Source organism: Schistocerca cancellata, chromosome 1 (assembly GCF_023864275.1).
Source record: "Schistocerca cancellata isolate TAMUIC-IGC-003103 chromosome 1, iqSchCanc2.1, whole genome shotgun sequence".
NCBI lineage: Eukaryota > Metazoa > Arthropoda > Insecta > Orthoptera > Acrididae > Schistocerca > Schistocerca cancellata.
This window is the reverse complement of record NC_064626.1, coordinates 600,762,110-600,787,359: the sequence shown is the minus strand read 5'-3', so window position 1 is coordinate 600,787,359 and position 25,250 is coordinate 600,762,110. Positions and strand designations below refer to the sequence as shown.

Genomic DNA, 25,250 nt, shown 5'->3' with positions numbered 1-25,250 from the left:
GAATGATCCTCAAACGCATAGCTGATTATGTGGACAAAGCCCTCATTAACGAACAAGCTGGATTCTGACCAGGAAAATCATGCTGTGGCCAAATCCTTAATCTCACACAGTACATTGAAGACGGCTATCAGAGGGGAGAAGTAACTGGGGTCGCATTCCTGGATCTCAGTGCTGCATATGACACAGTTAACCATAAGTTGCTTACCCAGAAAGTGTATAATGTCACTAAGGACTACACCCTTTCTATGTTCGTGCAATGTATGCTACAGAACAGATGCTACTATGTAACCTTACAATCTAAAAACAGCTGATGGAGGACACAGAAAAATGGACTTGCACAGGGCAGTGTCTTGGCTCCAATATTATTTAACATCTATACCAATGATCTTCCCATCAGCCATCAGACACGAATGTTCATATATGCTGATGATGCAGCAGTGGCCACACAGGATAAAACCTTTGAACAAGTGGAGGAGAATCTCACAGGAGCCTTAACAGAACTTGCTACCTATTACGACGGCAATAATCTCAAACCAAACCCTAGTAAATCTCAAGTATCCGCCTTCCATCTTAGAAACAAACAAGCCAAACAGAAACTCCGAGTCATGTGGCAAGGGGAAGAGCTGAAACATACAAACAGCCCAAAATACCTGGGAGTAACATTGGACAGAGCACTTACTTTTAAGCAGCACTGTCACAACACTAAAAAAAAAGGTCAGTGCCAGAACAACATACTGTGGAAGCTAACAGGTTCATCGTGGGGAGCTCAACCACATGTTTTGCGCACCAAGGGTCTGGTGCTGAGTATCTCCGCAGCGGAATATGCGGCGCCAGTTTGGAGGAACTCTGCTCACACTAAGCAAGTTGACGTCGCCGTAAACGAAACTGTACGTATTGCCACAGGATGCCTCAAACCAACTCCCACAGATATCATTTACCCCATCATAGGTATAGCACCACCCACTATCCGCAGACAAGTAGCTGCCGAGATCGAAAGATCAAAACAAAAGAATGATCCTCGACACCCGATGCATATGCACCGAAAACAATGTGTCCGGCTGAAATCCCGCAGGAGTTTCATTGAAACTACTGAAGAGCTCACCACCAAGCCCGTCGCAAGGCGGCTATCTCTCTGGGAAGAAATGGTGCCACACTCCACAATGGAACTACTTGAGGAGGGATCTGCAGGATTTCAACTACCTTTTACAATTTGGAGGTCATTAAACCGGCTGCGCACTGGAGTAACTGGGTGCAAATCAAACCTATTTAAATGGGGTTACAGTGATAGCGATAGGTGTGAATGCGGAGCAATACAGAACTTGGACCACCTACTGATCTGCCCAGATATGTCTATAACATGCACTAAAGATGATATTTTGAAAGTCAATGACAAAGCAATCTACATTGTTAATTACTGGGAAGGGAAGATATAATTGGTGCATCCGGACACGGAAGAAGAAGAATCACACACACCCATGCCCGTGGGAAGACTCGAACCTCTGATGCGGTCAGCTGCACAGAGTGTGACAACGTACCTCAGACCGCACGGCTTTTGAAACTTAAGAAGTGTGCTTTAATGTACAGTACTTTTTGCCCTATCTTCCTAATTGTTTTTGCTCGTGCCCTACATGCCTGTGTGCATTACTTTTCTGTCTAACTTTACATACAATATCAGTCCCGTTAACTACGAAGTTTGTCAATGGAATAAAAAGAGATGGCTACAAAAAGTGCTTTAGGATCATATCAAACTGAAATTTATTTGTATTTGAACATTTTACGGCTGCTGGCAAGTTGTGCCTGAATAATGGACACGTTTCTACAATAAAATATCTGACTTTAAGAAGATTACTCCTATTTCTGGTACTTGTTCCATGACCTGAACTTTTAGTTTGAAAAATAGATAATTATGACAATATACAAATATATTGGAAACAATAGTTAGAATCCCCAGTTCCTTGAAAAGGTTTTTGTTCACACCACAAATAAGCTGTGTCCACACCGGCCATGCAAAACCATGGAAAGAAATTTGGTGCAGTGCAGCAGGGCACAAGTGGATGTCAAAACACGCTGCACTGAGCGAAAATAAACAAGTTCTACACTACATCGGTACAGCAAAGGAAATGAAGTGTTTGTACCAGGCTCTGTTTGGACAGAGTTTCTCATTTTCCATTGTTACTGACACATGTGCAAGCACACTGGAACATTGCTGAGCACCTACAAACACTCTGCTCCATTCTGCACAGTTCTGTGCTGATCTGCACCACACGGTGATGCGTGACGTGGTGCGTCCAGGTGTGGATGCAGCTTTACGTACTTTTGGATCCGTGTAACTTTAGCCAGCTTAATCAGCTACCCAAATAAGTAATCTTAAATGGCATTATGGAATGAAATTAAGTGACATATGTTGGCTCTTATTTTTATACAACCTGTGTCTGACAACATTTCACATTATGAATGAAGATCTGTTCAGGAACCTCAGTCATTCTGTGGTTGGTTCCCCCAATTATTGTTGTCATTGTGATCTTCAGTCTGAAGACTGATTTGACGCAGTTCTCCAAGCAACTCTATCTTGTGCTAGCAACCTGCATCCTTCTGAATTTGCTTACTGTATTCACCTCTCAGTCTCTCTCTAGGATTTTAACCCCCCCCTTCTTTCCCATCAATAGTAAATTGGTGAGCTCTTGCCTTAGAATGTGTCCTATCAACTGATTCCTTCATTAAGTCAATTTGTGCTACAAATTTCTTATCTACCTAATTGTTTTCAGTACCTCCTCATTAGTTACACACTCTACAAATCTAATCTTCAGGATTCTCCTGTAGCAACAAATTTAAAAATTTTCTATTCTCTTCTTACCTGATCTGTTTTATCACCCATATTGTACTTCCATACAAGATTACACTCCAGACGAATACCTTCAGAAAGGACTCCCTAACATTTAAAAATATATTTTATATTAACAAATTTCTCTTCTTCAGAAAGGCTTTCCTTGCCACTGCCAGTCCATATTTTATATACACTTTACATCAGACATCCTCAGTTATTTTACAGCCCAAATAGCAGTACTAAAATATAGTTAAACTACACTTCCACATCTCACATTTCTCATGATTATATTACTTACATTAAAGGTGCTACTGCATAGGTGGAATGGCCAGAAAGAAAAAATTATCATTTAATATCTTGTTGATATTGAGGCCATTAAAGAGAGAGCACAGGTTTGGATTCGGCACAGGCGGTGAAAGAAATTAGCTGTGTTTTAGCAAAGCATTCACCTCAACTAATTTAAGGAAACTGTAGGAAACTCAAGCCTAGATGGCTGGGCAGGATTTTTTCTCCTGCTTCTCCCAAATAAAACCTCAGTGGGCGAACTATCGTGCCACCTTGGTTTGTGAATAGTTAAAAAACTAGGGTTATCATCATTGTAAACTTCAATAACAGACATTTCAAATCGAAAGGTTAATCTGATCAATGTCAGTAGAGAAGACCAGTAATTAAGAATGGGATGTTAAACAATGAACAATGTAATAGATGAGGTTTGAAGTCTAGAAACTTTTATTTCTGTTGACATGTTAATATGTTGTGCTACAATGTTTTGTGTTGCAGACGTGACTGTACTTAGTCCTAAGATAATTTGGTTTTATTTTTTAAAATGTTTTACTTCCGTGACAGTTCCACTACTACCTGGTACACAGATTATTCAAAATTAGGAACATTGTTGGCAAAATTTGTATGGCATTCCATAGGGAATTTCATTCGTATTAAAAGGGTATCATATTTTGGGAATTTATTCTACTTGAATGAAGTATATTTGGGACAACAACATTCAAGCTCAGTGCAAGTGTGACTACATTTGTCTTAGATTTTACTATCTACTAGCAAAACTGGCAATGCTTCACAATTTTTAAATATATATGGGAACATATATATGGAAGCCACATGGCAGAAATTAATGAATCAGGCAAGACTTGGTATGTTGAAGCACACGACATGCAGTATAATCAGTTTACAAAATGAGAATGTTTACTTATTCAGTGTTACTAGCAATACACCAATGGACTTCTTTAGGCTATGATTTACAGATGACATATTCCAGTATCTAGCTGATGAAACAAACAAAATTGTGAATATATTTCTGAGCGATAATGCAAAGAATGGGTCTAGGATTTGTAGCTGGAAACCTCTTAGTATTGACAAAATATTTATATTCTTGGGTATTACATTATGTACCTGTAAAGTGAAATATATCTGATTACAAGACTACTGGAAGAAAGATACTCTGTTTCAAAAAAGAGTAATAGTGGTGAGTATGAACAATGACAGAGATAAGATCATCTTACATTCATTACAGTTTGATAATAATTCAGAGCTACGACATGCAAAGCCAGATATTCAGTTATACAAAATATGACCTAAACTAAATTATTTAAAAACAGAATGTACCTAGTGCATTATGCAGGAAGAGACCTAAATCACTAATTCTTTGGAGGGGTAGATTGCCATTTAAGACTCTATATTCAAAACAAAAGGCCTAAATATGACACTAAAATGTACATTTTGAAAAATCTGAATGCTTTTATAAATAAGTGCACTGTGTACACAGGGATGTTTGATGATATGAATGGAAAGTCCCATGTTGAAAAGGTCTTTCTACACTTTTTACAAAAGAAGCTATCTGTTAGACATCATAATGACACAGGTAATTATTACAATAGCTCTGTACTAGTTAAAATATTATTGAATATTAAAAAAAGACATGGCACTTAGACAGTATGGTTAAATGGAAGGAACACTTCTAAAAAAGTTGTATCTGCAAAAATGGGCAAAGGAAATACAATTTTTGCTACAAGCAAAGCATACCGCTCAGAAAATGGAAGAACAGACAAGAGGTTGGTTAAATTTCCATGGAATTTCACAATAAAATGATACAAGTGATGAATTCACATCAACAAATTATCTACAAACCATTGCCATCTGTCAAAAATAATTTGTGTATTTATGGGACTTATAGGCAGGACCAGGCACTGTCATATTATTTATGTGAACTAAACATGGACAGCTGGCCTAAAAACTGTTCTTCCATGTAACAGACACACTAATTTTCAGGCTGCATTAGCTACACACATATACTTGGGGAGTAAAATTATGCTTTACGAAAACTGAATAAAAATAGTTAAGAGACTACTTATTCCAATGGAAGTTCCAAGAGAGATGAGAAAGAGATCTCTTAATAAAATAGACATTGTGCAGAAGCAAGTACCAACTGATGGGAAAATGACAAACTGCCTTTTGGCTTCTGTCTCGGGTTCTTCGGCCGACGTTCATCTAATGATTTTTCAGACGTTTCGCCAGCACGAGTGGCTGGCATTGTCAAAGCTTCACCCTCCATCATCTGAAAAATCATTAGATGAACGTCGGCCGAAGAACCCGAGACAGAAGCCAATAGGCAGTTTTTCAACAAGTGGCCACGAAAGCCTTAACAATTTTGATGGGAAAATGCTAGTCATGAGGAAGTGTAAAGTGGGTCAAACAGAGCAAAGCATATTATCATGAAAAACCATTTCTGAGGCTACAACAATCCTGGATACTGTTTCAACTACTGTGCAATTACATGTGATTAGTGAGCATTTTGTTTATAATGGAAATTGTTAATAATTTTGTTTATAATGGAAATTGTTAATATTTCCAGGCAGATTGATTTCTTTGATATGAGAATGTCTGTATGTTTTTTGTTTAATGATTTATAACTGTTTAGGTGCTCCCAAAGCCAGTTTTTTTCTTCTTCACTAAATATGCACATTTGTTCATCATTCAAACTGCAGTGTCTTCATACTCACAATAAATCACAGGTGCTATTGAGTTTGTCCAAAATAATTTTTATGATGCTTACAAACTTACACATGAGCAGAGTGCAACTAATGTCATGCATGTTAAATTAGATGTCAGTATTGCAGAAGTACAGAACACAAACTTCAAGATTTTGCTCGAGCACAATTCTGACTCACGCCACACGCATACTTACAAATTTCTACCCGGTAGGTTAACAGCGGATACTTAAGCCTGCAGAAAGTGTGTTTACACAATTTACTGGGTTTATCTGTACAAATCGTGTTGACAAACTTTCAATCAGTGTTATGGCATATGGACATGGCTGCTGGGCTGAAGATTGCCCACAGACAAATTATTGTGTTGCCAAATAGCTGAACATAAGCCATGGTAACGCAATAACATATGGTTCTAAAATGCATAAGACACTTATGAGATACTAAAAATTAAATACTGACACAACAAAGAAATGTCATTTACAATCAGTCACTTATTTCAAGTGTATACGTGGTGTCCGTTCTTTTGGACATGCTTGAAATAGCAGAAAACATTTTGATCGTGCAGCCACTACGAATCATCAAGACATAAAGGAATTAAAGACATTAGGTGCCATTGGGCATTGATTTATATCAATGAGGCAGGCCAAAAATTGGTGCCAGATCTATATTACAACCCAGGTCTCCTGCTTACTAGGCAGATACACTGACTACTGCACCTTCCGGACACAGTGGTCACTGCAACCACATGACTACCCTAGCATGTCTCCTGGCAGACCCAAATTCTCAACTTATACTACACACTACTGATTAGTGCCCCTGTTCATTAGCCTCATTATTCTCAACATCTCTTCGATTCCACTAAGAGTCCGAGCTCAGTATATCAATGTCCACTGGCAGTAACACCTTTAATTCCATTGCGTCTTGATTGATAGTGGCTGAAGGATCAAAATTGTGTCTATTCTTCTGGGCATGTCTGAAAGAATAGACACTAAATACAGATAATTGATGTGAAGATGGCCAATGATCCCTTCAATGTGGATGCACACCAACCCTGAAACCTTATGGGAATTGGTGAGATGCCACGAGTAATGAGGCTAATGAGCTGGAGTGCTAATCAATAGTGTGTGGTATAAGTTGAGAATTTGGGTCTGATGGGAGGCGTGCTAGGGTAGTTGATGTGGTTGTGGTGTCTACCATGTCTGGATGGTGCAGTGGTAAGTGCATCAACCTAGTAAGCAGGAGACCTGTGTTTGAATCCTAGACCAGCACAAATTTTCAACTTGCCTCATTGATATACAATGTCCAATAGAAGCTAATGTCTCATTCCTTTGTGTCTTATTTGCTGTGTACAAGAAGTAATTTGAAACCAGAGACTGCCCTAGTCTACATCATACAGGAATAAGCGCACTACCTTGCTGCCCAAGGTGACATTGAAGTTACATTAACCAGCTAATCCGGCACCAGTATTTAAAATTTATTGAGATAGTAATTTTGTTTTATAGTTTACATAAAAAACCTAGTGTGCAGAATCTAACACAAACAATTAGTCATTCAATTTTTAAAATAACAAAGATATTTAAAGCCTACTTTCTAAGCTTTAGCTTTTAAAATTTTTTGACAATGTCACTAATTTCAATTCAACTTAAAAGGAGGACCCAACTGAGCAAATGAGTCGTAAGTGTTTAAAAGCACGTCACCCATGTATAACAGGTCTGTTGACAATGTTTAAATGTAAAATACAATTAGTAATATCACAGCTTTCAGTACAAATTAATAATTAGCTTAGTGACAGATTGTACATTCAGCCTTCGGTGCTCTCTGGAGTAGGTGGCCAGGTCAGCGCACCCCTTGCTTTAAATGGGTAAGGAGGATGAGTAAATTCTCTCTTCTTGGCAGGTTCCTTTTTCCTACCTACCATTTTTGGAAAAATTCTCTGTATGACCATGTATTTAAACAGATTTAAACCCAAAGGTTAGACTGAACACCACATAGGTTTACTACGCACAATTCTGCTATAGGTGGTATGAGCTGACCTCTCCCTTACCACTGAACTAATTAACGCAGTCATTTACAAGGGGATTACAGTTTAGTGTGGACTCTGAATCATGGTAAAATTTCTTATTTTTCACATTAAAATAATATTGCAGCTATATGTAACAGAAAACGTCCTAGGCCTGACTGTGGACTGAACACTGGACCTCTCAATATGCAGTCTAACACTAACTTTTTACATGACAAAGTTAATTTTAATTTGTTACTTTATGAGACCTCCAGTGTACAACTGAATTTGCCTTTAAACATGTAATACAGTATCAACACACACATAATATGAAGAAGCTACAATATGTTTACCAAAAACACTAATGTCTGACATAATGAGAAACACACACACACACACACACACACACACACACACACACACAGAGAGAGAGAGAGAGAGAGAGAGGGAGAGAGAGAGAGAGAGAGAGAGGTCTTACCTCACCACCTGAAATAGGTTGTTCAATGCCTTGTTCTTTGACACCCAAGCCCGCTCCACTCCAACCCATTTTACGTAACATTTGATGTCCTTTGTTACTTTCGTCCAGCTGACGCTGAGCTTCTGTTTTCGAATATGTTGAACCGCTAAAGAAAAATATTGATTATATAATGTTAATTTAAATATGTAAGTCCATACAATGAAACAAAAATTGTAAGACTAACTTAAGATCACTCTACAGTTAAATCATTAAACGCAACCAACAAAAGTGATAGTACATCAATAGCGTCAAAGAAGTTATAAAGTTATTTTAGAGCTGGTATGCAACAACAGTAGACTACACTCAAAATACTGCTCACAAAGTAAAATTCAACCAATTTTTTCATCATGAACCACTATGTTAGAAGCTGTCTCCAATTATTACATTTGTTTAACACTTGCCTGCTATGAAATGCAAACAAACCTTTATGAGGGAATACAAAACTATATAAATGAACTAAATGAGTTGGTTGGTTGGTTGGTTGTTTTGGGGAAGGAGACCAGACAGCGAGGTCATCGGTCTCATCGGATTAGGGAAGGGCGGGGAAGGAAGTTGGTCGTGCCCTTTGAAAGGAACCATCCCGGCATTTGCCTGGAGCGATTTAGGGAAATCACGGAAAACCCAAATCCGGATGGCCAGATTGAAGTGTCGTCCTCCTGAAAGCGAGTCCAGTGTCTAACCACTGCGCCACCTCGCTCGGTTAACTAAATGAGTCTGTTAGCTTTTTTATATGGTAATGAGAAGTTCAGAGTAGAATACAAGTAACAGAAGGGGTAAAGATAGGCATCAGGAAGTCAACAGACACATAAATGAGACTGAAAAAGAAAAAAACTTGAGACACTTTCATTTCTGAAAAACAGCTTGTTATCAGAAGATGTGCTGCCATTCTGTTGAGATTATACAGTTTGCCAAAAATTCACAAAAAATGGTTAACACTGCAGTGTAAAGTGAGTAATTTGGGTGAGCCCATTTACAACTTGGCTAAGTATCTAGGCGCCTATTTGTAGTCCTCACATTGAAAAATGTGAACCCCATATTATTACCAAGTCAATGGTATTTATCAAGTGTTTGAAGTGTTTATGTCTTGGGTCCTCAATTTAGCTATAAGTTTTGATGTAGTGTGCCTTTTTACCTGGGTTCCTCTTGAAGAGCTCTTGATCGAAGTGGTAGTGGTAAGTTCCTATAGGACCAAAATGCTGAGGTCATCAGTCCCTAGGCTTACATACTACTTAATCTAACTTAAACTAATTTACACTAAGGACAACACACACATCCATGCCCAAGGGTGGACTTGAACCTCCGACGGGAGGCGCCGTGCAAACTGTGGTAAGGTGCCCCTCGACCATGCGGCTACCCCACGTGGCTCTTCATCTTAATTAGAGAAAAACCAGACATGGAAATGATGAAGTGGTTCACTGAACCCTCTGCCAGGCACTTAATTGTGAATTACAGAGTAGTCTTGTGGATGTGCCTATATGATCTAGAAGTAGAAAATTTGCCACTGTGTGTTGACACTGACTTGATCTTTTATTGAATGCCCACAACCATTTCTTTGATCACTTTAATTGCCTTCACCCAGCATCAAGTTTACAATGGTGGGCAGAAGAGATGGAAAGCTTCCCTTTCTGGAAAGGATGATGGGCCTCTGGGTCACAATGTTTATATAAACAGCAGTCAAATGAAAATGAGACAGATGGAAAAAAGTAAGTAAACTGTTTATATAAAGAAAAAAGCAGTCTTGGCTGCAGTATTAAATTTTTCAATTATTTCCCAATGACTCATTTCAGACTCACCAGATACCAGTCCCACATACTGTTCCTGCATTGTTGCTTCCTCATTGAATCCCCCCTAATGGCCTTACCATCAAATTACCCATCTCTGGCTGCCACCTCTCCTTCCACAATAACCTCCACCTGTTCAAATTCTGCCAATCCTTACTCTCACCAACACAGTCCTGCAAAACCACATCGACCAAGCCCAAACCTCCTTGTAGTACCTTCACTCCATCTGCAAGATTCTCCTGCTATGCAATCTTAAATTCCTGGAACCCATAACACACATTCAAACTCTTGCCCTGCAGGAACTTGAGCAACATGCACAACGCCACCTCAAAAAGCTCTCCATCCTGCTCACTTCCTGCTCCTGCCTTGGAGTTCCAATGTCCACCACCTCTACAACAAGCTCCAAACCTCCCCCACACCCCCTCATAGATGATAAACCCTGTCTCGCAGACCTACTACACTTATCCCACCTTCAAAAATTCCCTCCGACCACCACACAGAATCCAGAACCTAAACAGACCTGCAACACTCTTATGAACCTTTCCTCCAGAAGCCTTAGCCCTACAGGAATATCAGTCCTTTCCAAAGGCCTCACCTTTTGCCCCACTCCCAAATTCAATCATCTTGGACTTGTTAAAGACCTTCTCTCCTTCCCCGGTCCCTACAGTGGAAACACTTTTTTTCCACCAAATCCACCAATCAGACTCAACCGAAGACCAATACTGAACCTTGCCTAACTCAGTTCACTCCTCCATCCAACCGTGATCCACCCCCACAGCCACCAAACCACCCCCTGTTAACTTTCTAGAATTTCTTAACCTCAAACCTCACCATCATTCCCCAAATTCCTCAACATGCAGAGTAACTTTACATTTGCAGAAAGAACCACAGTCCAACCATCTAAAAATTGATCCCGACCTTATTATCCTACCTGCAGACAAAGGCTCCACCACTGTTGTTCTGAACCGCAAGGATTAACTGGCAGAAGGACTCCACCAGTTGTCAGATACTTCCACCTACAAACCTTGCACCATTCCAGTAATCCAGCATGATCTCCAGTCATTACTCAAATCCTTAGGCCCATCCCAGAACTGCTCCCCAGTGTCCATCTCTCTACTCACCCCTACCACTCCCTGCACTCCTACCTTCTATGTGCTTCCTAAAGTCCATAAACCTAACCACCCAGGAAGCCCCATTGTGGCCAGTTACTGTGCCTCATAGATCAACACCTTCAACCTATTACCCACAAGGTATCCTCTTATATACAAGATACCCTTTACCACATGGTGCCCTGCTCGTCGCTATTGATGCCACCTCTCTGTCCACTAACATTCCTAATGCCCATGGCCTTACTGCCATGGAACACTACCTTTCCTAATGCCCAACGGACTCCAAACCAACAACCTCCTTCCTAGTCATCATGACTAACTATATCCTCACCCACAAATACTTCTCCTTTGAAGGCATTACCTACAAACAAATCCACAGTACGGCTATGGGCACCTGTGTGGCACCATCCTATGCCAACCTATTCATGGGCCATCCTAAAATTCCAGAACCCTAAACCCCTCACCTAGTTCAGATTCCTGATGACATCTTTGCTACCTGGATTGAAGGTGAGGACACCCTATTCACATTCCTCCAGAACCTCAACAACTTCTCCCCCACTTGCTTCACCTGGTCCTCCTCAACCCAACAAGCCACCTTCCTAAATGTTGACCTCCACCTTGAAGATGGCTACATGAGTACCCCCTGTCCATATCAAACCTACTAACCACCAGCAATACCTCCATTTCGACAGCTGCCACTCATTCCATACCAAGAAGTCCCTTTCGTACAGCCTAGGCACCTGTGGTCATTGCTTCTGCAGTGACGAACAGTCTCTCTCGAAACATATCGAGGGTCTCACTGAAGCCTTCACTGACCATAATTACCCTCCCAACGTCATACAAAAACAAATCTCCTGTGCCTTATCCTTCCAGTCTACCACCACCTCCCAAAGTCTCACCGTCCGGCCACAGCAGAGCATTCCCCCTTGTAACTCAGTACCACCCAGGACTGGAGCAACTGAATTACATTCTCTGCCTGGGTCTAACTACCTCTCATCTTGCCCTGAAATGAGAAATGTCCCCTCCACTATCCTTCCCACCCCTCCCACCGTGGTATTCCGCCGTCCACCAAACCTACACAATATACTCGTCCATCCTTACACAACCCCTGCTCCCAATCCCTTACCTCGTGGCTCATACCCCTGTAATAGACCTAGATGCAAGACCTGTCCCAAACATCCTCCCACCACCACCTACTGCAGCCCGGTCATGATCACCACCTGTCCCATCAAAGGCAGGGCTACCTGAGAAGCCAGTCATGTTGTCTACAAGCTATGCTGCAACCACTGCACTGCATTCTATGTAGGCATGACAACCAACAAGCTGTCTGTTCACATAAATGACCACTGACAAACTGTGGCCAAGAAACAAGTGGACCATCCTGTTGCCGAATACGCTGCCAAACATGATATCCTTCATTTCAATGACTGCTTCAGAGCTTGTGCCGTATGGATCCTTCTCGCCAACACCAGCTTTTCTGAATTGTGCAGGTGGTAACTTTCTCTGCAATACAACCTATGTTCCAGTAACCCTCCTGGCCTCAACCTTCATTACTCACTGTCCTCACCCATCCAGCTCCTTCCTTGCTCCCATTCCAGCACTACACAGCTGTCACTCCACAACCGCACCCAGTATTTTCATTTTTATTATTTTTCTCTCTCTTTTTCTATCCTTTTCCACTACTCCCCCCCCCCCCCTTCCCACCTCTCCCCTGTCCTCCGCCTAACCTGCAGCATTTCACTGTCCACCAAACCCACCATACTATCTGTCCCCCTACCAGCCCCTGCACGCTCCCCAGCAGTGCTTCAGAGTCCCACACCACCACCTTACTATACATCCCCTCCCCGCCGCAGCCTTCTCCTTCCTTACCCCCACCCGGTCGCCACTGCCATCATGCACTGGTGCTGCTGCAGTGTTGTTTCAGTTGCCTGACACTGCAGTCATGTGTGTGAGTTGCATTTGAATATATGTGTGTGTGTGTGTGTGTGTGTGTGTGTGTGTGTGTGTGTGTGTGTGTATATATATATATATATATATATATATTGTTGACAAAGGCCATTGGCCGAAAGGGTTAAGTGTGAAACTGTTTTTGTTGTGCCTATCTGCGACTCAGTGTCTCCGCTATATGGCGAATGGCAACTTTCCTCCTCATAATATTGTCACTTTTATTTATTATCTTCAGACTGGCCTACAGAGGAAATACAAAATTTCATAATAGTGGCATGACTGCATTTAGTGAGACTGGACTACCAAGAAATATTAAACAACTTACTGATATTTGGTATGATGGATACTTGGGATATCACGCATAAAAAGTCCCAGCAGGTAGCCTCTTGTCAAAGCTTTAAAAGCACTGTGCTGTATCCTATAAAACTGAATAAAATAAAAGATGACTAAGAGGTATTTTGAAAAAAATATGTAACCTGTTTTGTCCCTAAGCTGAGAACCTACAGTAGAAATAAGAAAAGTCAAGCAGTAATGCTTTACATAGTGAACATGCCAGATTTGTAGCGATATACTGGTTGCACACATCACGCTGGATATGACAACGTATAAGGCGCACACAACTAGTACATGCAGCTCTCGGCAAATGGCACCTGCAGGCAATAGCGTTCTGTTGCTAAATCTTGCCACAAACCAGGACAGTTATTCTTGATGACTGGTGTTCTAAAAACTGGTGATAAAATGCTTACAGTAATAGCCAGAATAATCATGGTGAGTGAAAATTAAAAACTAATGTATATAAAAAAAATACATTGTTGCAATGAGAAAACATAAAAGTAAATCAAACAATGGAAAATACAGGATGGACTGGAACAATATTAAGAAACGGAAAATTGTCACAGATAGGGGGGGGGGGGTTATTTACGACAATATTTTTGTTGTGGCTATCTGCGACTCAGCATCTCCACTATATGGTGAGTAGCAACTTTCCTGTTCATAATATTAAAACGTAAAAGTACATAGACAAGTTTTGGATACCAATTTCGACTGTCCCATGTAGTATTACAGCCAATTACATTGTGCATATGCGAATCTCCCTTAAACCAGAATTACGCCCCTCCCCCTGATGCATGAGACTGTACCATATCACTACTGACTAACAATGTCAGTGCTACGTCTGGATGCCAAGCAAGTGTGGTACTTAAGTCATAAAATACACTTCAGAGGGATGGTGATAAATGCAAATAAAAACATTAAATATAATACAGTCACATCAACGTTAAAAACTGCCAGTGTTAACAATATGGCATCCTATATAAAACACAGAGGTCCCACGGTATAAAAGCTGATAGCAAAAATCAATCTTAAAAATTGCCCTTCCAGACAATAATGAACCTTCTTGTTAAAAACATTTACATTAGCACAAGGGTGCCAATGGCAGCTGTTTGTTACAAGGTGCATAGTAGGAATCAATGAACTTAAAAAAAAATTCATACCTCAAACTATAATGGCCTCCTTGTTACAAAATGTAAAGCTATGTCAGCACAAGAGTGCCAACTGCAGCTACATGTCACAATGTGCATAATGCAAAACACCCAGTGAGTGTAAAAACCATAAATAAAAATCTGTAAACTTTAAAAATTAGAAATTTAAAAGGATAACCTTTGAATAATGTAGTTGTTGTTGTTGTGGTCTTCAGTCCTGAGACTGGTTTGATGCAGCTCTCCATGCTACTCTATCCTGTGCAAGCTTCTTCATCTCCCAGTATCTACTGCAACCTACATCCTTCTGAATCTGCTTATTGTATTCATCTCTTGGTCTCCCTCTATGATTTTTACCCTCCACACTGCCCTCCAATGCTAAATTTGTGATCCCTTGGTGCCTCAAAACATGTCCTACCAACCGATCCCTTCTTCTAGTCAAGTTGTGCCACAAACTTCTCTTCTCCCCAATCCTGTTCAATACCTCCTCATTAGTTACGTGATCTACCCATCTAATCTTCAGCATTCTTCTGTAGCACCACATTTCGAAAGCTTCTATTCTCTTCTTGTCCAAACTAGTTATCGTCCATGTTTCACTTCCATACATGGCTACACTCCATACAAATACTTTCAGAAACGACTTCCTGACACTTAAATCTATACTCGATGTTAACAAATTCCTTTTCTTGAGAAACGCTTTCCTTGCCATTGCCAGTCTACATTTTATATCCTCTCTACTTCGACCATCATCAGTTATTTTGCTCCCCAAATAGCAAAAATCCTTTACTACTTTAAGTGTCTCATTTCCTAATCTAATTCCCTCAGCATCACCCGACTTAATTTGACTACATTCCATTATCCTCGTTTTGCTTTTGTTGATGTTCATCTTATATCCTCCTTTCAAGACACTGTCCATTCCGTTCAACTGCTCTTCCAAGTCCTTTGCTGTCTCTGACAGAATTACAATGTCATCGGCGAACCTCAAAGTTTTTACTTCTTCTCCATGAATTTTAATACCTACTCCGAATTTTTCTTTTGTTTCCTTTACTGTTTGCTCAATATACAGATTGAATAACATCGGGGAGAGGCTACAACCCTGTCTTACTCCTTTCCCAACCACTGCTTCCCTTTCATGCCCCTCGACTCTTATAACTGCCATCTGGTTTCTGTACAAACTGTAAATAGCCTTTCGCTCCCTGTATTTTACCCCTGCCACCTTTAGAATTTGAAAGAGAGTATTCCAGTTAACATTGTCAAAAGCTTTCTCTAAGTCTACAAATGCTAGAAACGTAGGTTTGCCTTTTCTTAATCTTTCTTCCAAGATAAGTCGTAAGGTCAGTATTGCCTCACGTGTTCCAATATTTCTACGGAATCCAAACTGATCTTCCCCGAGGTCGGCTTCTACCAGTTTTTCCATTCGTCTGTAAAGAATTCGCGTTAGTGTTTTGCAGCTGTGACTTATTAAACCGATAGTTCGGTAATTTTCACATCTGTCAACACCTGCTTTCTTTGGGATTGGAATTATGATATTCTTCTTGAAGTCTGAGGGTATTTCGCCTGTCTCATACATCGTGCTCACCAGATGGTAGAGTTTTGTCATGACTGGCTCTCCCGAGGCCATCAGTAGTTCAAATGGAATGTTGTCTACTCCCGGGGCCTTGTTTCGACTCAGCTCTTTCAGTGCTCTGTCAAACTCTTCACGCAGTATCTTATCTCCCATTTCGTCTTCATCTACATCCTCTTCCATTTCCATAATATTGTCCTCAAGTACATCGCCCTTGTATAAACCCTCTATATACTCCTTCCACCTTTCTGCCTTCCCTTCTTTGCTTAGAACTGGGTTGCCATCTGAGCTCTTGATATTCACACAAGTGGTTCTCTTCTCTCCAAAGGTCTCTTTAATTTTCCTGTAGGCATTATCTATCTTACCTCTAGTGAGACAAGCCTCTACATCCTTACATTTGTCCTCTAGCCATCCCTGCTTAGCCATTTTGCACTTCCTGTCGATATCATTTTTGAGACGTCTGTATTCCTTTTTGCCTGCTTCATTTACTGCATTTTTGTATTTTCTCCTTTCATCAATTAAATTCAATATTTCTTCTGTTACCCAAGGATGTAGTAGGTGGCACAATTCAATAATATAGCATCCAGGGCTCAGCAATTAACATTGAACGATGATCTCATAGTGTGGAGATACACCGGGTTCCCTCCAGCCAGCTGATTGTTTAGGAGCCTCCTGAATGTTTTCCCAATGTGCTTAGCTAATCCCATTTCTTCCAGGCTGTTGTGTGTTTTTCCTTTTTGTGCATGGTGGAGGATTTTTGAATTTTGCAATGTTTTTATTTTTATTTGCCCTGGTTATTCTGGTGATTAATGTAAACATTTTATCAGCAATTTTTACAACACCAGTCATCTATAATAACTGACAAGATTTAGCAAATGAAAACTACCATAGCTCACAGCCTGCAGATGCCATCTGTTGAGAGCTGTGTGCACTAGTCATAGGGACCTTGTATGTTTTCATCTCCAGTGTGACATGTGCAACCAGAATATGCACTACACCACCGGCATGTTTATGAGGCCTGATCCCATTTAATTTGCTTTGGGCTGCGCCACATGCTGTAACAATAAGGTAATCTGCTGTTTTTCACTTTTTTCTATGTGGGTTGTCAATTTAGGAGCAAAGCAGGTTACATATTTTTTTTAAAAAATATGTTTCGGTCATCTTCGTTTTTATTCTATTTTTATAGGACGCCTCTGACAAGGGCTAATAATTTGCACGGATATTTTATGCACTGTATCCCATTTACCCACTGCTACCAAATATCAGTAGGTTGTTCAATCTTTTCTGGTAATCCAGTCTCACTAAATGGGGTCATGCCACTATTACGAAATTTTGTACTTCTGCCATAGACCAATCCGAAGGTGCCTAAAAAAAGGAGAAATGTGACATTGAGAAATGTTGTTGTTGTTGTGGTCTTCAGTCCTGAGACTGGTTTGATGCAGCTCTCCACGCTACTCTATCCTGTGCAAGCTCCTTCATCTCCCAGTACCTACTGCAACCTACATCCTTCTGAATCTGCTTAGTGTATTCATCTCTTGGTCTCCTCCTACGATTTTTACCCTCCACGCTGCCCTCCAATATTAAATTGGTGATTCCTTGATGCCTCAGAACATGTCCTACCAACCGATCCCTTCTTCTGGTCAAGTTGTGCCACAAACTTCTCTTCTCCCCAATCCTATTCAATACTTCCTCATTAGTTATATGATCTACCCATCTAATCTTCAGCATTCTTCTGTAGCACCACATTTCGAAAGCTTCTATTCTTTTCTTGCCCAAACTATTTACCGTCCATGTTTCACTTCCAAACATGGCTACACTCCATACAAATACTTTCAGAAATGACTTCCTGACACTTAAATCTATGCTCAATGTTAACAAATTTTTCTTCTTCAGAAACACTTTCCTTGCCATTGCCAGTCTACATTTTATATCCTCTCTACTTCGACCATCATCAGTTATTTTGCTCCCCAAAAATCCTTTACTACTTTAAGTGTCTCATTTCCTAATCTAATTCCCTCAGCATCACCCGACTTAATTCGACTACATTCCATTATAATAAAAAAATTTGATACTGCAACCAAGACAGATTGTTTCTTCATCTCAAGCATAGTGGTTGCTGGTTGGTGGGTTTGTTGGTTGAAAGGGTGGAAGGGACCAAACTGCTGGCTCATCAGTCCCTTGTTCCTATAAAATAAGTCCACGAGGGAAATAATGAAGCAAACAAGACTTACTGCCCAAAACCAGGAGAAAAGAAAAAGCCCAAGAATGACAGAAGGGCAACAAAAACTGCAATGGACAAAATACGATGAAAAAACTACAGAGACACACAAGAAACAGGAAGAAGGGATTAAAACAAGAGAGTAGATGACCGTGGCTGGCTGATCAAGAGACGAAAAAAGGATAAGGCAGCCACTCTGCAACACATTAAAATCTCCAGCTTAAAATCACTAGGGTAGAGAACACAGGAGTGTCAAAGGACGTGCGCTAAAACTTAGATAGAGCAATACCCCCCCCCCCCCCCTTACGTATAAAATGTTAAACTAAATCAGCCGATGAGGCGTTGTCAGCTAAAATTAATGGTAACGAGTCCAGTAACGGAAGATTTCGTCGCAGGGCGGCCAAAGTGGGTCAGTGCAACAGAATGTGGGCCACCATCAACCAGCTGCCACACTGATACTGAGGTGAGTCTTTAAGCCACCGGAGATAGCCATGGGTCACCCAAGCCAGGCCGATGTGGAGCTGGCAGAGAAACACAGAGTCCTTGTGACAAGCCTGCATGGAGGACTTCCACACATTCGTCTTCTCATTTATGGTACGCAGTCTATTGTTCATACTGAGGTTATGCCATTCTGTATCCTATAGTCGAAAAACCTTCCAGCATAATACCGAATGCAGGTCAGTTTCAGAAATGCTGATCTCCAGAAACGGTTTCTGCGTGGCCTGTTTGGCCAGCCTGACAGCAAGTTCTTTGCCTGGGATTCCGATGTGTTCTGGGGTCCAGACAAACAACACTGAATAACCAGATCGTTCCAGGGCACAGACAGACTCCTGGATGGTCTCTACCATAGGATGGCACAAGTAGCACTGATTGATAGCTTGTAAGCTGCTAAAGGAGTCACTACACACAAGAAATGACTCACCAGAGCAAGAACAGATATACTCAAGAGCACGAGACATGGCCATCGGGCAATGAGCGATGTTCAGTACATCCTCTGTGAGCAGAGGCAAAGTCAACGTGACCATCAGCCATTGAGTCATCGGTGTACACTACTTCAGAGCCCGAGATGCATCAAGAATCAAGAGGAAGTGACAGCGGAGAGCTTGGGAGCAACTGAGTCATTAAGGCCATGCGATAGGTCCATATGAAGCTGCAGCCTAGGTATATATCATGGAGGTGTATGTGAATGGGCCTGGAGTGGAGGTGGTAAAGGTAAGGACTCCAGTTCACACAGAAGAGATCGGATGCAAACTGCGATCGTATTATCTGACTTGGGCTGTTGATGTGGGAGAAGAACCACCTTGGGGAAAAGGAGATGGTAATTTGGATGCTCAGGAGAGCTACGAATGTGCACGATGTAATTAGCGAGCAGCTGTCAGTGCCTGATTTGCAACAGAGGGACCCTGGCCTCCACCAGTAGGCTGATCACCAGACTCGTGCTAAAAGTTCCCACTGCTAGTTGAATCCCACAGTGGTGCACTGGGGTCTAGTAACCACAATGCTGAGGTTGCCGACAAACCATAAACCAGACTCCCACAGTCAAGGCAGGATTGAACAAGGGCTTTGTAGAGCTGCAGCAGTGTAGAGCAATCTGCACCCCAGCTGGTGTTGCTCAGACAGAGGAGGGCATTGAGGTGCTGCCAGCACTTAAGATTAAGCTGACGAAGATGAGGAAACCAAGTCAATCAGGCGTCAAAAATCAGTCCTAAAAATCGATAGTCTCTACCACAGTGAGTGGATCATCTTCAAGGTAAAGTTCTGGTTCTGGACGAACAGTAGGTCACCGACAGAAGTCACAGTGAGTGGATCATCTTCAAGGTAAAGTTCTGGTTCTGGACGAACAGTAGGTCACCGACAGAAGTGTATGACACATGACTTCACGGCTTAAAACCTGGAAGCCGTGGGTTACTGCGCATTGGGAATGGCTCCCTGTAGGTGCCGCTCAGCAATGCCAATACTGGAGCAGCTGTACAAAACGCAAGTCTTCTGCAAACAGAGAAGGTGAGACGGACAGCCCCACAGCTGCAGTTAGACTGTAATGGCCACTAAAACTAAAGACACACTCAATACTGAGCCCTATGGAACCCCATTCTCCTGGATATGGGGGAAACTATGGGAGGCACCAACTTGAACATGGAAAGTATGGAGTGAGAGGAAGTTTTGAATAAAAATTGAGAGTGGGCCCCAGAGACCCCACTCGTATAAAGCAGCAAGGATATGGTGTCGGGGGTTGTGTTGTATTCTTTTCTTAAATCAAAAAAGATGGCGACCAGGTGTTGGTATTGGGAGAAGTCTGTTCAGATGGCAGACTTGAGGGGCACTAGATTATCAGTGGTAGAGCGGCCCTGGCAGAAACCGGCTGGCATTGAGCCAGTAGGCCCCGTGACTCCAGGAGCCAACACAAACGCTGACTCACCATACTTCCTAGCAGCTTGCAAAGAACATTGGTGAGGCTGATGGGCAGATAGCTACCCACATCTAGCACATTTTTAACAGGTCTGAGCACTGGAACAATGACACTCTCCTGCTATTGCATTGGAAATATGCCATCGCTCCAAATGCAGTTGAAGATGATGAGGACATGTCACTGGTAGTCTGAAGAGAGATGTTTAATCATCTGAGCATGGATCCTATCTGGCCCAGGAGCTGTATTGGATCAATGTGCAAGAGCACTGAGGAACTACCATTCAGTAAATGGAGCAATATAGGGTTCACTGTGGCACATAGTGAATGAGAGAAGTTTCCCTTCCATCCGCCATTTTAAGGAATGAAAAGCTGGAGGGCAATTCTCCGATGCAGAGGCCTGAGCATAGTGCGCAGCAAAGTGCTCGGCAATTGTGTTTGGATTGGTAGATAACACTCCACTGATGTTAATGCCATGGACACCTGATGGTGTCTGGTATCCAAGCGCTTTACGCTGCAGAAATGATTGTTCTGGTGACTCGCTCAATCACCACGTCGATGTTACTGTGTGAGGGAGATTCAATGGTGACAGCAGAGGTGAAAGCTTCCCAGTCTGCTTTGTCTAAAGTCCATTTGGGTAGGCGTCCAGGGGAATGACACTGGGGGAGTGATAGGAAGATGGGGAAGTGGTAACCACCGCACAAGTCATCGTGCGCTCTCCAGTGGGCAGATAGGAAAAGTCCAGGGCTGCAAAGTGATAAATCAATGGCCAAGTAAGTACCATGAGCCACAATGAAATGTGTGGGGGCCCCAGTATTTCAGAGGCAGAGGTCGGGTTGAGACAGTAAATGTTCGACATCTCTACCTCGGCCAGTAAGCATAGTGCCACCTCACAAGGGGCTATGGGCGTTAAAATCTCCCAAAAGTAGGAATACGTTGCAGATAGTTATTTCCTGTGCTGTCCTTATCCTGACAGCCACAGCTTCAAGAGGAATTTGAAGGGACACAGGTTTGATACATACCGAGTGCAGGACATAAACGCAAACTCCACCTGACACTCTAATTATATTTGCTACGGTGTTTGTAACTTCCCTTATAGCCATGAAGGGCAGGGGTCCGCATTGCCACGAACCAGGTTTTCTGGAGGGCAATGCAGAAAGCATGTGTGAAGCTTAACAGTTGTTGTAGCTCAGCCAGGTGGTGAAAGAAACCGCCGCAATTCCTCTGGAGGATGACGCTGTCATGAGGCTGGATAGGCATGAAGCAATAAAGGAAGCAATTTATGCCCCGAGGTCACTTGCTGCCATTGACTGAGTACCTGTACATTCTATATCCATTGTGTCTGAAGGGGGCAGGTGTAGTCTTGCGGCTCTGGGGCCAACAATAAATGGCGGAACTGAGGGGCTGGAACCGTTGTTCTAGTGGCGGCATAAGAGGATGTTGTGCGCATAGGATTTAGCTTTTTAAATTTCCTCTTAGCCTCAGTGTAGGTCAGTCAGTCCAGGGTCTTGTATTCCATGATTTTTTTTTCTTTCTTTCTGTAGAATCCTGCAGTCCAGTGAGCAAGGGGAATGTTGCTCACCGCAGTTGACACAGATGGGAGGCGGAGCACACTGAGTATTGGGATGTGATGGACGTCCACAATTGTGACATATGATGCTGGAAATACAGCGGGAGACATATGCCCAAACTTCCACCACTTAAAGCACTGCATTGGGGGAGGGATATATGGCTTTACATCACAGCAGTATACCATCACCTTGACCTTCTTGGGTAATGTATTACCCTCAAAGGCCAAGATGAAGGGACCAGTGGCCACCTGATTATCTTTTGGACCACTATGGACGCGCTGGACGAAATGAACACCTCATCAGTCTAAGTTGGTGTATAGCTCATCATCTGACTGCAAAATGAGGTCCTTGTGAAATATAATACCCTGGCCCATATTTAAACTCGTAAGGGATGTGATGGAAACAGAAACATCTCCAAGCTCGTCACAGGCGAGTAATGCCTGTGATTGGGCAGAGGATGCTGTTTTTATTAAGACTGACCCAGATCACATTTTGGACAATCCCTCCACCTCCCCAAACTTGACCTCTAAATGCTCCCCAAAAACCTGAGGCTTCATCAACATGAATGATTCCCCATCAACTCTCGTACATATGAGGTACTGGGGCGAATAAGATTCATTTCCACCTTTAGCCTGGCATTCCTCCCATGGTGCGGCCAGGGAGGGAAACGATTTGGATCATACTTATTTGCATTAAATTGACACCTCAAACGCTTAGAGACTGCTGGTGGTTGACTACCAACAAGAGACGACGTCATTTGTTTCATGGCATGTCATCTGCCATGGAATGAGCAGAACTGCAAAACCACGATGATAAAGTATGCTAAAGATCTCAGTGCACAATGGACACGATGCACCATGTAAGGCGCCCTTCCCCAATTGGCTTGCTCTTTGGAAAAGTTTTGGAGAATGGAGGTCAAATCCTAAAGGGGACCATCATAGAAAGGCCAAAAAGTTTGAGACTCCTTTTAGTTGCCTCTCAATGACAGCAGGAGTACCTCGGGCCTATTCTAACTCCCAGATCTGAAGGGTTGCTGTAACAACCCTGTTATGAACTGGATAAACTGTTTATTATTTCGAAAGTAGTGACCATAGCTGTTTAGCTGTTAATACATTTATCTCACTCTCGAGACAGAATGATAAATGCCTTAATGGAAAAATGTACGTGGTTGCCTACAGCACTATGGTTGTTCCCAGATGAGCACCTCGTCATCCAAAGCAAATCAATGGTCATGAATATCTTTCTTAAGAGATTCAAAAATATAGAAATCACATAGGGAGAGATTGGGACGATGTGAATGATGTGTAAGGGCTTCCCAGTGTAAGCTCTGCAGCATTATCAAAACAACTTTGACAACATGTGAATGGGCATTATCCTGCAACAGAATGATGTGTGTGTGAATTCCTAAGGGACCAAACTGCTCAGGTCACGGTCCCTAGAGTTACACTCTACTTAAACTAACATATGCTAAGAACAACACACACATCCATGCCTGAGGGAGGACTCGAACCTCCGGCAGGATGGGCCCGCAATCCGTGACATGGCGCCTCAAACTACATGGCTACTCTGTGCGGCAACAGAATGATGCTTTTCGTCAACATTCTAACTTTCCCATGGCCAGTGTGCATGGCTTTGGATTTTGTTAAGAGGGAATGAATCAATATGCTCTCATCCTAGGGTTGCTATCTCGCTCAAAATGATGACACCATGTTCCATCTCACGTAACAACATGGAATATGAAAAATATTCTTCGCTGTGGTACCACTCCAATGGCAGCAGTGATATTGACATTCTGTTCAACTTCTGCTTCTCCACCATGCTTTGGGGAACTCACTGTGCATTGATTTTCCAGTTTTTCTAATGCTCTGTAATAATGGTATGAGCAGTACTGTGATTCATGCCTACCACGAAACTAATGTCTTCCATCATCCGCCATCAGTCACTTCTAATGGCAGTATCCATCACAGCAATAACAGATGGTGTAATGAAGCCTGACCTTAAAATCATTTATACCACACAAATACGTGTAAACAAGACATACTGTGATGGTCATGCACAACAGAGAATCAGGTACAAATTTTTCTTCCCAAGTCTCCTTCCAAAGCCAAAAACTGCACTACACCTCGCTGTTCCTCTTTCCCAGCCTCCACAGTGAAGTTCGACCATGCACGTTGAGCGCAACTTAAGAGTCAAATGACACAGCAGTGAATGTTCATGCTGTTTCTTCTTTCCGCACTGTGCAGTTTTTCTTGTTTTCATTTGACTGCACTTTATTGAAGAGCAACACATACTGACCAGTATTTACAAGCAACGAGTTGTTATTCATAATATCAAGGCACTGGGCTTCTGAGGATGTCAGCAAGGAGGGTTTATGCCATCTTAGTTGTGGACACCTTGACATGAAAACTTGCCTCATGTCTGTGCAGAATGGACACAATAATAAATGGATCTGCCATGCTTAGGAGTTTGGATCACCACTGGAACCAACAAAAAACACACGTACACTGGTTGTTTTCCTTCCACATTCCTTTCACATGATGGTAGGGCATCTTCAGCAACAGGAAATATTTAAAAAAAAAATACAACATGAGAGTGTGTTTTTTCTGCCAACCAAGATTAGAGCTCTCTTTGGCTCAAAAAGTCCACTATGTTTAGAGTCCCTTGCCACTGCAGTAAAAGTATATTGGCTAGCTGATTGTATCATTCATGACACATGTGTGGAGTACCATCACCAAACACAATTACTACAAATTGAGAAATCTGTGGTGTTACAGCACTGTCTAACCAAGGGACATGGATTAATTTATGAGAGAGACATTGTGTCTCATTATTGGGACTGT

At 42.0% G+C, this 25,250-nt stretch overlaps 1 protein-coding gene across 3 annotated transcripts in view; it reads right to left on the bottom strand.

Annotated features, from left to right (window-relative positions):
- Window positions 1-25,250, bottom strand: part of LOC126182260 (calcium homeostasis endoplasmic reticulum protein) — a 306,481-nt gene that overhangs the window by 14,330 nt on the left and 266,901 nt on the right. For all 3 annotated transcript variants that reach the window (XM_049924835.1, XM_049924836.1, XM_049924837.1), the window contains one exon: window positions 8,301-8,445. In XM_049924835.1, the coding sequence (XP_049780792.1) occupies window positions 8,301-8,445 (145 nt within the window). The remainder of the gene's footprint in view (window positions 1-8,300; window positions 8,446-25,250) is intronic.